This window comes from Kogia breviceps, chromosome 9 (assembly GCF_026419965.1).
Source record: "Kogia breviceps isolate mKogBre1 chromosome 9, mKogBre1 haplotype 1, whole genome shotgun sequence".
Taxonomy (NCBI): Eukaryota; Metazoa; Chordata; class Mammalia; order Artiodactyla; family Physeteridae; genus Kogia; species Kogia breviceps.
Window position 1 is genome coordinate 32,374,724 of NC_081318.1, and position 15,541 is coordinate 32,390,264.

A 15,541-nucleotide genomic window follows, 5' to 3' on the forward strand; every position below is an offset into this window, starting at 1 on the left:
ACTCTGTACTTTTTTCTTATCAGAACTTTGCCTAATACATCCAATAATCAAACATTCCTAAACCCATAGGTAAAAGCAAGTGAAAACAGTCTGTTTCTGTGCTGGTGACAGTGATGGTGGCCTAATAAAACTTACTGACCATTATCTCCCCAGTTAAAAAAAAAAATCTCTGTTTGAAATTAAACCACAAAAAGATGAAGTTTTAAAATTCAGTTTTCAGGGAATTTGTTGGTGGCGCAGTGGTTAAGACTTCACGCTCCCAATGCAGGGGGCCTGGGTTCGGTCCCTGGTCAGGGAACTAGATCCCAAATGCATGCCACAACTAAGGAGCTGGTGAGCCGCAACTAAGACCAGCACAACCCAATAAATATTTTAAAAAATAAATAAAATAAAATAAAATAAAATTCAGTTTTCATAAGAAGTGGCCCTATTGTATTCTATCTCAATTTAAATGGAAAAGAAAGCAATCAAAACAATATAATACTCCTGCTAGATTTATAGAGTGGACCAGAATAAGGAATCTGGAGAGAATACAAAATCACATTTACAGAGCATAAAATGTAGGGAGAATGACCATCCCCTTCTCTAAGAATCAATTCCAGAATCGTATATTTGAGTAACTTCTGTGAATTCAGCCCAGCACTGGGATCCATAAAAAACACTTCAAAATAGTACAAGGTTATTTCTGCTTATTAAATAATAAAAAATTATTGCTTCATAAATAATTATAGCTTAGTACATTATTGGGAAAAATTTTTAACAATCCATACCTTGATGAAAACTCCAACTAAACAAGCAAATTGAAAAAAGCTAAGAAAAAAGTACCACCTGTTTGAAAGAGTGTCAATTACGTAAAATTTAAGAAAACTTTAGATGGAGTCAGCAACAAAATATTTCCCTCACCTGAAATGGAAGATAGTTTCAAGATGCAAAATCTAAAACATGTTATAATTTTGGTTTGTTTAACAGCTTCTTTAGTTGGTAAGGTAGCAATCAATTAGATGTTCTGCAAGTAGAATCACATTTAAAATGGTCCCAGGGCTTCCCTCGTGGTGCAGTGGTTGAGAATCCGCCTGCCAATGCAGTTCAATTCCTGGTCCAGGAAGATCCCACATGCCACAGAGCAACTAAGCCTGTGTGCCACAACTACAGAGCCTGTGCCCTAGAGCCCATGAGCCACAACTATTGAGCCTGCATGCCACAACCACTGAAACCCACGCACCTAGAGCCCATGCTCTGCAACAAGAGAAGCCACGGCAATGAGAAGCCTGTGCACCGCAACGAAGAGTAGTCCCTGCTCACTGCAACTAGAGAAAGCATGAGCACAGCAACAAAGACCCAACTCAGCCAAAATAAGTAAATAAATAAAATAAATAAATTTTTTAAAAAAAGGTCCCATTATATGCCCAGGAGTGGGATTGCTGGATCATATGGTAGCTCTATTTTTAGTTGTTTAAGGAACCTCCATACTGTTCTCCATAGTGGCTGCACCAATTTACATTCCCACCAACAGGGTAGGAGGGTTCCTTTGCCTCCACACCCTCTTCAGCATTTATTATTTGTTGACTTTTTGATGATGGTCATTCTGACCAGTGTGAGGTGATATCTCACTGTAGTTCTGATTTGCATTTCTCTAATAATTAGTGATGTTGAGCATCTTTTCATGTGTTTTATGGCCATGTGTATATCTTCTTTGGAGAAATGTCTATTTAGATCTTCTACCCATTTTTTGATTGGGTTGTTTGTTGTTTGTTTTTTGATATTGGGCTACATGAGCTATTTGTACAAGCAACCTAAACGTCCATCGACAGAGGAATGGATAAAGAAGATGTGGCATATATATATATATATATATATGTATATATATATATATATATATATAATGGAATATTACTCAGCCATAAAAATGAATGAAATAATGTCATTTCCAGCAACATGGATGGACCCAGAGATTGTCATACAGAGTGAAGTAAGTCAGAAAGAGAAAGACAAATATCATATAATATTGCTTATATGTGGAACCTAGAAAAATGGTACAGATGAACTTACTTGCAAAGCAGAAATAGAATCACAGATGTAGAAAACAAACTCATGTTTACCAAGGGGGAAAGAGGTGGGTAGGATGAACTGGGGGATTAGAACTGACATATATACAGTACTATGTATAAAATAGATAACTAATGAGCACCTATGGCATAGCACAGAGAGCACTACTCAGTGCTCTGTGGTGACCTAAATAGGAATGGAATCTAAAAAAGAGTGTATATATATGTATATACATAACTGATTCACTTTGATGTACAGCAGAAACTAATGCAACATTGTAAAGTAACTATACTCCAATAAAAATTAATACAAAAATAAAATAAAATGGAATAAAATGGTTCCATTATATATATTCAGGACTTTGTAAAGTATATTTCACATGAAACAATGACTTCATATAATAACTTGAAAATATTTGTGTTCAATACTGGTCCTAGTCTACAATAACGGTGTTACAAATGGATTCTACTAACACATTGCTTTAGGCTACTGAGATTCACTTACTGAACACAGGTTTAACAAAGCAAGCAATGTTTAAAATCTTACCCTCTGGCCAGGACTTATTGAGAAGGAAATGTTCTCTAATATGGCATTCCCACCATCTATATACTTCGCTGTGAGGTCTTTGACGGTCATTCGGCCCCCTGAGGGCCAGATGTCATCTTTCTTCACATGTTGATTCTCGATAATCATAACTTTTGAGAGCTGGCCATCCTTGGATGGTTTCAATGACTTGTTAGGTTTACCGTCTTCTGCTGGCATATCAATAAACTTAAAGACTCGGCTCACAGATCGCATCTGAAATAAAAATAATTTTTAATTTTTGTTTAAGAGCTGCAGACACTGGGAGAGGCCACAGCAGTGAGAGGCCCGCGTACAGCAAAAAAAAAAAAAAAAAAAAAGAGCTGCAGACAATGTCATAATTAGTTTGGTGTTTCCTAAAAAATAACTTGTAAGATGTGATGCTAGCTAGTCGTCACTTGGTTATTTGTTAGGTTTTTCAATGAACTAACAGGAAATAATTGGATGTAATTAAAAGCCTAACAAAGAGAATTAACTAGGATTTCTATAAATGCACTCTGTATGAAACTGCTTATTTTTGTGATCAGTTAATTCCCAGTTATGCAAGCCACACATAAATAGCCAAACTCAACTCAAGGGAATAGATTATGTCAAGGGGAAACTTTTTCTACCATGAGTAGTACTACCCAATGTTTTACAACTGGTATATTATAATAAAATGTTTCACACCTCTAAACCACTACATAAGAGTCTTGCCTTACTCTCATAGTACATTAATAACTATCAACAATTCTATGTCAGCTGGGTGGTAAGTGGACTCTTGAGGCGTAGTAAATTTTGAATAACTTCACAATAATCTTCAAACAAATTTAAGTCACTGGCATATATCTGTAGTTAAATATTACATTTTTAATCTGAATTACTTAAAGATCAATTTCCATTGCTGAGCAAAATGTGACTGTGTATAAGGGCTGTATTTAAAATTCAACCAGTTTTTTAATTAATTTAGTTTTTAGAATTTATTTTATTGAAATATAGTTGATTTACAATGTTGTGTTAGTTTCTGGTGTACAGCAAAGTGATTCAGTTATGCATATGTATATAAATTCTTTTTCATATTCTTTTCCCTTATGGTTTATCACAGGATATTGAATATAGTTCCCTTGCAACAGTAGGACTTTGCATCTGCTAACCTCAAACTCCCAATCCATCCCCCCTCCCACTGCCTACCCCCCTTGGCAACCACAAGTCCATTCTCTATGTTTGTGAGTCTGTTTCTGTTTTGTAAATAAGTTCATTTGTGTCATATTTTAGATTCTACATATAAGTGATATCATATAGTATTTGTCTTTCTCCTTCTGACTTACTTCACTTAGTATGATAATCTCTAGTTGCATCCATGTTGCTGCAAATGGCATTATGAAATTCAACTATTTTTCAAAGGTGCTTAAATTCTTTAATGAGAACATATTTCTCTGAACAATTATAATTTATTGGAATTTGGAATGTGATTTTTAAAATAGCCTGGCATATAATAAGCATCCAATAAATATTTGAAAAAATTTTAAGTGAAGGGATAAATATGTTAATGATTAAATATATAAATAAATAAATGAATAAGAAGAAAGAGTTGGAGACTTTGAATTCACTCAATTTTTATTTTTAAAAGATATCATCCTTGATTCTATGGCTTAGTCCTTCACAGGTGTTAACAGCTTACTAGACAGAAATTTTTTTGTCTTAAAAGTAATTGTTGATTCTGGCTTTACCCAGTCAAGAATTTAACCTTCTCCTTTACAATGTTAATTTCTTATCATCGTATATATAGTTAAGGTTTAGATTATTAGAAATGATTCTTTTTGCAAAAAATAATGTTAGGAAGAAATGCCTTTGGGCATTTGTCTCTATTATTTCTGTTTTTCATTATCAAAAGGTGAAATGGGAAGAATTCTTCACCTTTAGTATGAATGACTGGTAGATGAATCAGAGAAGTTTAGATAATGATCCTTAACTGAACATTAAAAGTTTCAGCTTAGCAAATCTAATAGTGTTGCCTGTTTTCACATGCACTGATCAAGACTGCTGTTTATAAAGAGCTTTCTTCTATTAATTGTGTGCTTCAATTTCCTTCATCTTGAAAATATCTTCGAATTATCTTCAATAATTATTCAAAATTCAAAAAGGGAATCCTTTTAAGCCAAACCCACTGTAAATGGAAGTGAAAAGTATCCAAAGCCCACATCCATCATAAATAACTCTAGAGGAAATGAAAGGCATATTATAACTAGTCCTCTGACATAGTATTTTAAATTCCAAATTATGGGTGATTTTCAGGGTTTGTTAAATCCTGATTCAGTTATTTTTTATTAATTTTGAATTAAAGCAAACTGTTGACATTTCTGCATGTCAGTGCTGTGAAGAATTCTAAACTAGTCTTTGTTAGGTGCTTTAGTATGTTAAGAAAGGTACTGTATAACAAAAATCCATCATATTTTCATATTTCCAAGCAATCAAAAAAAATTTTAATATTGCTATCTAAACTACTCAAAATTATATGTGGTGTTATTAGAAAATGACATTCAAAACTACTATTTTGGTAGCACTAAAATGTAGTGGATAAGCTTTCTGTGTAAGGATTTGTGTTTGAGTACAGCAAATTACATTCTCCTTTAGCAAGGGTGAGTCCAGAACTTCTTTGTTTGCTTGTTTGTTTTTTGAATGCAGAACTTCTAATGTCAGCTATGATAGATGGAATGTACCTATCAAATTTAGAAAACAGTTTCCAACTCATCACCTTTCATATAGTCTAATTGCATAAAGTGACCCCAAGACAGGTTATTATAGTTACCCACAGCATGGTCAAATATCTCTGACCAAGAACTAGTTAACCTTAACAATGGGCACTCATCCACAGCACATGAACATTCACTCAACTCAATGGGCTAGAATATTTTCTGATGGGAAGAAAAGGTGGCTAGTGCAGACACCTGCATTATGGTCAGTTTCTCAGCCACTGAAATGCCATTATTGAATAGATGATGTGGCCAGATAATGTTATGAATTGCTAACTAATTCCTTGTGCCTTGCAGGCTCTCCAGTTTGCACATTCTACTTTCATTGCCTCTCAAAGGAGAAGCTACCTCAGAACCAGAGCACAGAAAATCATTTCCGGTCTTTCAAGTTGCAAAAAATTGTCTTTGTAGTCAGAGATTGACAGTTTGAAAATTTTGAGCCACGTGAATATTGCCTTTTAAGCTTCAAAAACCAAAGCCTGAAGGACACAAAGCACAATGTTTGTGTAAAAAACAGTAGTCATGGATGAAATTCAGATGGATGAGAAATAGCTTCTCTCCTCACTGCACAATCCAGCTCATGAATGCGCGGAGACACCAGTTCCTCTTAAAAGAAGCACTGCCTTGCAACTGAACTCTGGTTCTCTCCTCAAGTAGATTTGAGGGATTTTAGAACATAGGAAGCCTATGTCTCATTTCTAAGGTGGAGACAGGAATGAGGAGGGCCTTAGAGTAGCTTCCAGTGCCCAGCATGGCACAGGAGCAGTAGAGTGGACATGTATGCTTGGCATGTCTAGACGTAGATAACTTGACATAGCTTCAGATTTTCTTGTATTTCCAGAATGGTGTTGAAGGGAAGCCAAAGAATCCCAATGCTTTGACCCCTCAGGGTCTTCCATTCCTCAGACACATGGAAGCAGCTGAGAGAGAGACAGCTCACCTAGGGAGAGCTCATAATCAGGACCAGAAGGACAAAGACCCAATATACCTGGACTGTACACCTCTAGGTCAGAGATAGTCTCGGAGACAGCAAGGACAACAAGGACAACCTAGGGCCAGACGCCCCCTACTTCAGTGTCTTGGTATCCTGTAAACTCCACTCACAATTTATTATAGATTCACTTCTAGGAAGATCTCTGTATTTGCTGAGGTTGTTTCTTCCACTCGGCAGAAGGCATGTTCAAATAGAAAATAAATTTGACTATAGCACAAGTAGTCATATTTCTCGTACACTTGATTTCACAGCCAAAGATTCATACCTGCAATCAGGGATGGATCCAGGTTTGGTGGAACCTGAAACTTAAGTAATTTAGGGGACTCTTCTTAAGAAAAAGAATATATATACAATGAAATCTTAGCCATAAAAAGGATGAAATATTGCCATTTGCAGCAACATTGATGGATCTAGAGAATATCATACTAAGTGAAGCAAGTCAGACAGAGAAAGATAAATATTATATGATATCACTTATATGTGAAATCTAAAAAATAATACTAACGAATCTATCAGAAACAGACTCACAGATACAGAAAACAAACTTGGTTACTAAGGGGGAATAAATTAGGAGTATGGGATTAACAGATGCACAATACTATAAATAAAATAGATAAGCAACAAGGATTTACTGTATAACAACAAGGATTTACAGGGAACAATATTCAAAAAGAGAGAAGAAAGAAAAAGAATTAAAATTCTGCATAGAAAATTAAGTATAGGGCCTTCAAAGGGTTCCATGCAAGTGAGAGAACGTGAAGCTTACATCTCATGTACTTCAGTTAAATCCACTGTGGCTATTACAGTAAACTTATTCAAGCATTGTTTGTTGTATCTTCCCCATCTAGTGTTTACCATCATGCAGTCCCTTAATAAATCTTTGTTCATAATGAATTAATGCATTGTTCTACCTCATATGCAGAAAGCAGTTTCTGAGCAGGGAGAATGACAGTGCTGTGAGGACCTTAGCAGGAAATCCAGGCTGCAGCTGTAGCCTCAGCCTCTCAGCCCGAAAATATACATTGCTATTTGGATTAGAAGGAAGTTGTAACATACCAAACTATTTTTGGTCTCATACATTTGTCTTCATTGAGCTTTTTAAACTAACTTAATCCTGTCTCTAATTTGGAATGTCTAAACATTTTCAGGTGATATGTAAAAACTGCTACGCCATCGTCCAGCTATGTAGATGGAGCTGGATGGAAATTCAGATTTGGCAATTTTCAGAGTTCTGTAGATGGAGTCGGGCAAACTCCTTAACCTTAAGCTGCTGCTTCTGTGCATAGAAAAGTGTTTCCCAAAGAGGAATGAGGGGGAGGCTCTGTCTAGCCCACTGACAGCAAAGTCTCAAAGTAGCCATTACCAGCTTCGGTGGGAGAATGTGTCTTAGATTTTTAAGAAGTAAATGATGAAGCCAAAATGAGACTCAGGCACTGAAACATCAAACCTTTCCTCACATGAAGAGGAAAACTTGATATAATTTGCACAGACTTCTATAAAATTGGAGTTTAACTAAAATGAAGTGGGATTTTTGCTTGAGTAGCATCTGCTTTAAATTTTTGGCTTGATTATTTAAATTTATTATGCTCAAAAAATTCTCCTGAGTCAATCTTTAAAACTGAATCTCATTAGATTTATGATAGCATCTAAATCAGGGGTCCCCAACCCCCAGTCTGCGGACCTCTAGAGGTCCATGACCCGCTAGGAACAGGGCCGCACAGCAGGAGGTGAGTGGTGGGCCAGCGAGCAAAGCTTCATCTGCCACTCCCCATCGCTCCCAGTACCGCCTGAACCAACCCCCCAACCCCCCGTCCTTGGAAAAACTGTCTTCCATGAAACCAGTCCCTGGTGCCAAAAAGGTTGGGGACCACTGGTCTAAATTATTAATCTAAGCATCAAGAGAACAGAGTCTTTTGGGAAAAGACAGCTCCACAGCCTCATCTCAACTGTATAACAGATATATTTAGTGAAAAAGAAAATGATTCCTGATTTTCCTTTCCATCTTTTGTTAACAAAGAGGGAAGAAAAGGCTTAAAGATCTATTCTCGGGCAAGTCAGGAAGCCAGACTCCTCTCCCTCACAAAATATTGCTCTTTTTCCTTTCATCCTTTGGGTTATTTGGAAACCAGTCCATCAAAATTGTGCATTAACACCTAAACTACATGCTGTAATACCCCCAAAGCCATGATGATAGAAAATATATTTCATAAGCCTGAGATCCGGCTGGCAACACTGTAAAGAGTTTTCATAGCTGGTTGTTATAGGAAGATTATAAGAAATAAATGTGAAGAGAATCATCTAGAAGAGTGACATGGGAAAAACCACATATTTTGCAAGAGAAATTTTCAAAATGTGAAGTACATGAAAGGGAGGATTAAAGTGTTTTAAATCATAGATTCTTCCTGGTAGGCCCAAACTAAATTCTTTTCAGAATCAACTAACTAGAGACCTGAGACCCAAGACCACGTTAGAGTCATTGGCATAAGCTTTAAGCCATGCATATAGACTTAAGAGATAATGGTTATCATGGAAACAGACTCTGCCCAAAACATATTCTTGAAACTCTGGTCTATTTTTCTGCACCTATTACTTATGCTCCCAGAGCACTTAAAAAGTCAGTCAGAACTGTATTGTTATAAATTATTAACAGCATAAGTGAGTTACTTATAGTATACTAGAAATTCCAACTCTTTGAAAATTATTATAGCTTGCTATTTAACTTGTGGCAAATCACATGGCAAGTCAATGTCACTTTTTCTGACTGCAAGAAGTGAGAAAGAGAAAGAAAACACATCACAACTAATGACAAAAGACATATCCTAAATAAGCGTAGAGGTATCAAATATGTTGTGCCTATTTCAATAATTAAGAGCTTCAATAATCAAGGTACTAAGTGCCAATAGGCAAAGGAAGACTCTCAAATTTACCTATCTAAAAAGGTCTGATATCACTTATTGAATCTACTACTCAAACTTGAACTCTTTCTGGTGTTACTGTTTTTCAAAAGCACATGACAGGCCATCAGCAAGTGCTTGGTGAATGCAATTGGGCCTATGTGGTATCCATTAAACATATTTCAAAGGAAATCTCAAGAAGAGAAGATTTACTAAAAAACAAAATCCAGAACAACAAATCAAAATATTTTCCCAAGGTTTTGACTTTCTCTAAGCATCTTAATTTTGAGATAGTGCAACTTCCCCAAGTTCTCTATCATTAAGCACCATCTTTTATATGTCTTATACAGATTTATGTGTGTCATTGGTTGATATACAGGACAAAGATAATTTGCTGATGGCCTGTCAATTCCAAAGTAAATTCTATCCCATAGACCAGAGGTCAGCAAAACTATGGCCCAATGGCCAGATCCAGCCATAGCCATTTGTTTACATTAGCTTTGCCCTACAAAGGCTGAGTTGAATAATTGCCATAGAGACCACATAGCTCATAAGGCTGAAAACAGTACTATCTAACCCTTTATAGACAAAGTTTGCTGACTCCGTGCCATGACTCACAGAAAACTGGAGTGAAAATGAATCTTACAGACCATCTAATCCAGTGATTCACAAGTCTAGATATACCAGAAACACCTGGAACACTTTTTAAAAGATAGACATCATGCCTGGTCACCTTGCCCCCAACCAAGACAACTGCTTTAACTAATCTTAGAGGGCCCTGAGTAGTCTCTATCTTTACAAAGTTTCCACATGTGCTGTCAGGCTGAGAACCTCTGTTCTAATCCATTCCTTCTTGGTACAAATGAAAAATTCTAAACCCAGGAAGTTAAAGTGACAGGCACAAAGCTCAACAAATTTTCCAAACTTTTCCACACTCCCGCAATCCCTTCACGTTCTCATAAGCCTCTCCTACTAATTCAAGACCCAAGAACATCTTAATGGTGCTTTTTTTTGGTCTTTGTTGGTTCTAGTAACACACTGGTTCAGAGTTCTTTATCAGCTCTGACAACTGCAGTGGTGAATGACCTAATCATTGGACATGAGCATTCAGGGACAGTGGCAGATATGTGTGATTCCTGAGAGCACTTGAAATAGTGCCTGCATACATGCCAGTCAAGACTTGAAATCATCCATAGGTTCAGAAGAGAATGTCAGAGCTAACAGAAGCTTAAATTTCTAACCAAACTGTTTTATTTACAAGAGAAAAGTGAAGCCCTCAAGTGGGTTATGACTTGCCTAAGGCCACACAACTTCTTGGTGGTAAGGCCAGAGTGGAACACTGAATAGAAAGTCACTGTGCAGGATGGAAATAGAAGGGCTGGGTGGAAAGAAGTCTTGGCACAGAGGTCATAAGTGGAAACTACACCACAAAGACTCATGAGAACAGAAAAACAGAGAAAGGTGTTATCAAGAGGACATTAAAAGGAGGTTAAAAAAAATAGGAGGAGTGAATCCTCCCATCAGATTCTCATGGCAGAAACTACTGTGAATGCAATAGAATTAGGTATCAGGAGCACTGAAGAAAAGGCAGGTTCCCCACTTCTCCTCCCATCAGGTTTCTTGTTGGTCATTGTACAATCAGTCACTTGATCTTTACTGGAACCCAAAATAAACACGGTCAATAAAAGGACAAAGGAGAAACAGAGGGAGTGTCTATTGACAGAAAACTCTTCTCAGATTACATCAATCTTGCAAGAACTTTCTGGAAACTCATTAACTGGAATCTAACTGTGAACCGTACAGAGGCACAGTCTTCCCTGCTCATCCCGGAGGCTTCCATACTCCTGTTATTAGGAACACATTCTATAACAGGGATGGCTTATCTGCTGCTGCAATTGGTGAAGTAAGGCTGTGGATACTATTCATATGCTCAGATCTTTTAGCTGTGCTCACTAGGATGTAGACAGTCCTGAAAACAGATGAATTGTCAAACGCCTTATTCAAACAATGAGACTATGAGTGTGGGCAATTCACCAGTCACCAGACAGCTTGATAACCACTAAGTCTGAAACATCACCTCATCACCTTTCATCCTTTCTACCTCTTATTTATTTATTTAATTTTCACTCATTCATGGAGGCAAAAATCTAGGTATGCACAGCCTATTTAAGATATATAATGTTTAAGTAGCTAACAATAGGAGACAGAGAAGCTTTATGGTACTAAAAATGGCAGGCATCTTGTGAATCCAAATAAAATAAATAAGTACACAGCTTTGTTAATTAAGAACACAAAAATTTTAAGATAATAGCTTTAGCAGTAACAGCTATAATCCATATAGTATGTGAGGAATGGAGCTAAAAAGAATTAACACTTCTCTTTTCATCTCATCTACAGAATAGTATGAGATACATAATTGAAATGAATAGAGAGACATACATGCTATTCATGTTAAAATGAAGAATGCATTAGAAGTCATAGTTTTTAAAACACTGTGATATCAATTGAAATAATTGGAAATCCCCTAACATGGGGGTTTCTAGTGGGAATTATTAAGTTGGACTCTGATAATTTTACTATTTTAAAATTTTCTGGGGTTATTCAAAACCTAATACACTATGCTGTTCATAAGGTGACAATGTTCAGATGATTTTTTTTCCAAACTGCTATATAAAACTAGACAAACTAGTAGGTAGAAGTTTTGTTCACTTTTAATGGTCTCTTGATACTGCAAGCATATTTTGAGGAGATTCCAAACAAAAGCTTATGCCCTAAAATGTCAAGTCTACTGGAAGACATTCTATCACTGTGTTTTATAAACACTGGGAGGTGTCAAGTTAGTAGTTGGATATATATTTAGAGGGCAGGGGAGTGGTTTAAATGAGAGATATGAATGTGCAATGCATTGAGAGATGATTTCTGAAGCATGGAGTTAGATAACAGCTAGAGAAAGTGTAGATAGAGGAGGGCTGGAATACAGCTGATGTTTAGAGCTCTGCAAGAAGATGAGAGCCCAGCACAGAGAACTAAGGAGGAACCAGAGAGGAAGCGGGAAAACGTGGTGGGAGTAGCATCACCCTATCGAGAGAAGAAAGGATCACAAGAAGGACATGTCCATGGCATAAGTAACTGCTGAGAGGTTGAGAGAAACAAAGATGCTGGCTCTGTAAAGATGTTGGTCATGAGTGCTGGGGATGATGGAAATGAAATGAAGCAGGTTATGTAAAGAATGGGGGGGGAGGAAATGGAGTCAGGCACTCTTTTAAGAACTTTTGCTGAAAATTGGTCAAACAAATGGAGTGCTAGCTGGAGATCAAGGGATGGCAGGTTTTTAAAAAATATATATATATCTTTATTGGAGTATAATTGCTTTACAGTGTTGTGTTAGTTTCTGCTGTACAACAAACTGAATCAGCTATATGTATACCTATATCCCCATATCCCGTCCCTCTTGAGCCTCCCTCCCACCCTCCTTATCCCACCCCTCTAGATCATCACAAAGCATCAAGCTGATCTCCCTGTGCTATGCGGCTGCTTCCCAGGATGGTAGTTTTATTCTAGGGAGAAAGGTCCCACAAAGAGGGATTGATCGCATATCACTGACTTTTATACGGGAGTGAAGACACAGAGGGCACTGGAGCATATGAGTAGTGGTGCAGAAGGGTGGTGGAGGGAAAGGAGGGAATTCTTTCTGGTTGCATGTTTTTTTCTATATAGTATGTAGCAAGGTCATTGACTGAGAATGCAGGGGGTGGAATTATTGGAGTATCTGAGAAGAGACAAGAAGGTGGGAAAGAACCATCTTAGGGAATAAAATAGAGAATTTATTAGGAAAATGTAATAAAAGGGTTGTGGACCAGTTCTGAGTGCCAACATCTGAGATGTGCAGTCAGTCATAAATGCAAAGATACCTGAGGTTGTGATGAGGAAGTGTTATCCTCCAAATATTACCTCTACTGTTTGAAAGCTAATGAAAGTTAGGCACCTGGGTTAAGCAATGGATGAGCAGTAGAAGAAAAGTTATATTGCCATTTTTATAACTTCATATTTCTGTTGACGGTTGACTCCTTGTTCATGCCTAAACCCAGCCAGATGCATAAATGAAATATTCTTTCCAAGTCTAAAGGCATTTTTTTCTGAGTACCTTTGTACTGAAAAACTAAAAGTGTGTGTCAAATAAAACACCCTGTTTACTGCAGTTTAAACTCAGGTCTAAATTCATTTCAGAACTCAATAAAGTAAAATGAGTTTTTACTTCAGAGGTCACAAGGACCTTTAGTGTTAACATATATGTAAACATGAAATTTGAGGGCAGAGCTCTCTCCCCTTCTACTTTCAACATATGCTAGGTGAAAACCAACAGATTACTGGACAACTTTAGCAGTTGCAGGGGTGGAAGCAGCAAGATGGGAATTAATAACTAGATAAAGGCCCAGGAAAGACCAGTTGTGCTGTTTGGCAGGGAAATGAAAACTAACATGATCATTCTGATATTCAAAGAAAAGAAAACGACTTTAAAAAATATGATGAAATGCAAATAATGATACTTTTCATAGACTGTATTAGAACATAATAGTTTTTTGCAAGATCCTTTTATGCCTGGAGGTGAAACAATGTCAAAGCACAGGTCACAAAGCCCAGGATGACCATGTGTAAAACCAGAGAAATAAAAATGCCTGAAAGAAATTTTAATGGAGATTAGACATGCAAAACAGACAGACACCAAACAAAGAGAGGCTGTAGAGGCTGTTACATAAACCAAGCAAATTAATGTGACAAAGAGAAAGGAATTGTGCATATACGAGGTAAAGAGATGCTTTCAGATAAAGAAAACGAAGTGAAGTGCATGAGGGTTTTAATCGTAAAGTCAAAGTTGTAGAAAGTTTGAACAAAGAATTAAATAGATGTCAGCACAATATTTACTTACTATCATCCTGCTACTTTCCAACAGAAACATTTTAAAGTACATTTACAAGACTCAACCCCAAAAGCATAAGAGCTAAGTGAGGAGATGAACGGCGTCACTAAAAAGAGCTGGTCAAACTAAAAAAAAAAAATGATGTTAAAGGAAAAGAAAAAAACCCTGCTATAAATCAGGTTAAGGTTAAATTAGATTTCAATGAATTACTACAATGCTTTGGTTAAATAAAATATTAAGTCACATAAACAAGAAGAGGGCATAAAAAGGTTTGGTTTTTCCCTATAGAAGTATTTTTTATAATGATACTTGTTCTGACAGGAACTGATTACACAAATTTCACAGCTGAATGAACGTGTGCATTTTGAGAACATGTCAACTGTCTCAGAGAATAATAAAAAGAATCTAAGCCAAAAGGGAAATAACAAATGTTATATAGTCATTCCCAACATGGGTTTCTAGACTGTCCACAAATACAGTATTGGATGTCTGATTTTGAATACAGTACTCCAGCTAGACTAATAAAGTTGATGATGAAGCTATCCAGACCAACTATACCATCTGATGAAATTATGCATTTGTTTTTTAAATAAAAAGGGGAAATATGTCTTGATTCCATTTATCTCTCACTCTTGCTGCCATGGGATTTGTGCCCTGGACACAGTGTTACATACATTACTGCAGGCTCTGCACTCCAAGGAACCAAAACAAGAGAAATCACAAAACCAAAATATGGTCTTTGTACACACTAATGAATTACATAAATATGTGGCAATATTGACCAAGCAAAAAGAGAAGGCAATGATAAACACTTAAGAATGAGAAAGGAGCTACCACCAAAAAAAAAAAAAGACTGTGGAAATTTTTAAAATATGAAAAAAATATTCTGAAAAATGTAATGCTGATAAATTTGAAAACGCAAGATAGGGGAGGATTTCTTAAAAAGATACCAAAAGCATAAAACATAAAGGAAAATATTGAAAAATTTAACTTCATTAAATTTAAAAGTTTCTTTTCATCAAAAGATACCATAAGCCAAGCCACTGACTGAAGGACCATGTTTGAAATGTAAAGAAGTGACAACTGATTCAGAATTCATAAACTCCAACAAATGAATTAAGAAAAAAACCAACCTACTTGAAAAATGAGCAGTCAAAATGAACAAGCAATTAACAGACAAGGAATCTCAAATGGCCAATAAATATGTATTAAGCTGCCCTATCTCCTTAGCATTCACTTCACACCCATCAGATTTCCAAAATTAAAAAGTCTGACAAGAATGGCTATCATCAGAAAGTCTACAAATAATAAATGCTGGAGAGGTTGTGGAGAAAATAGAATCCTCTTACACTACTGGTGAGAATGTAAATTTGTG

The 15,541-nt window shown here is 36.5% G+C and overlaps 1 protein-coding gene across 1 annotated transcript in view; it reads right to left on the reverse strand.

Annotated features, from left to right (window-relative positions):
- CFTR (CF transmembrane conductance regulator) overlaps positions 1-15,541 on the reverse strand; it is a 189,501-nt gene that overhangs the window by 35,192 nt on the left and 138,768 nt on the right. Inside the window, exon 22 of the mRNA XM_067041634.1 lies at positions 2,593-2,844. Coding sequence (XP_066897735.1) covers positions 2,593-2,844 — 252 coding nt within the window. The remainder of the gene's footprint in view (positions 1-2,592; positions 2,845-15,541) is intronic.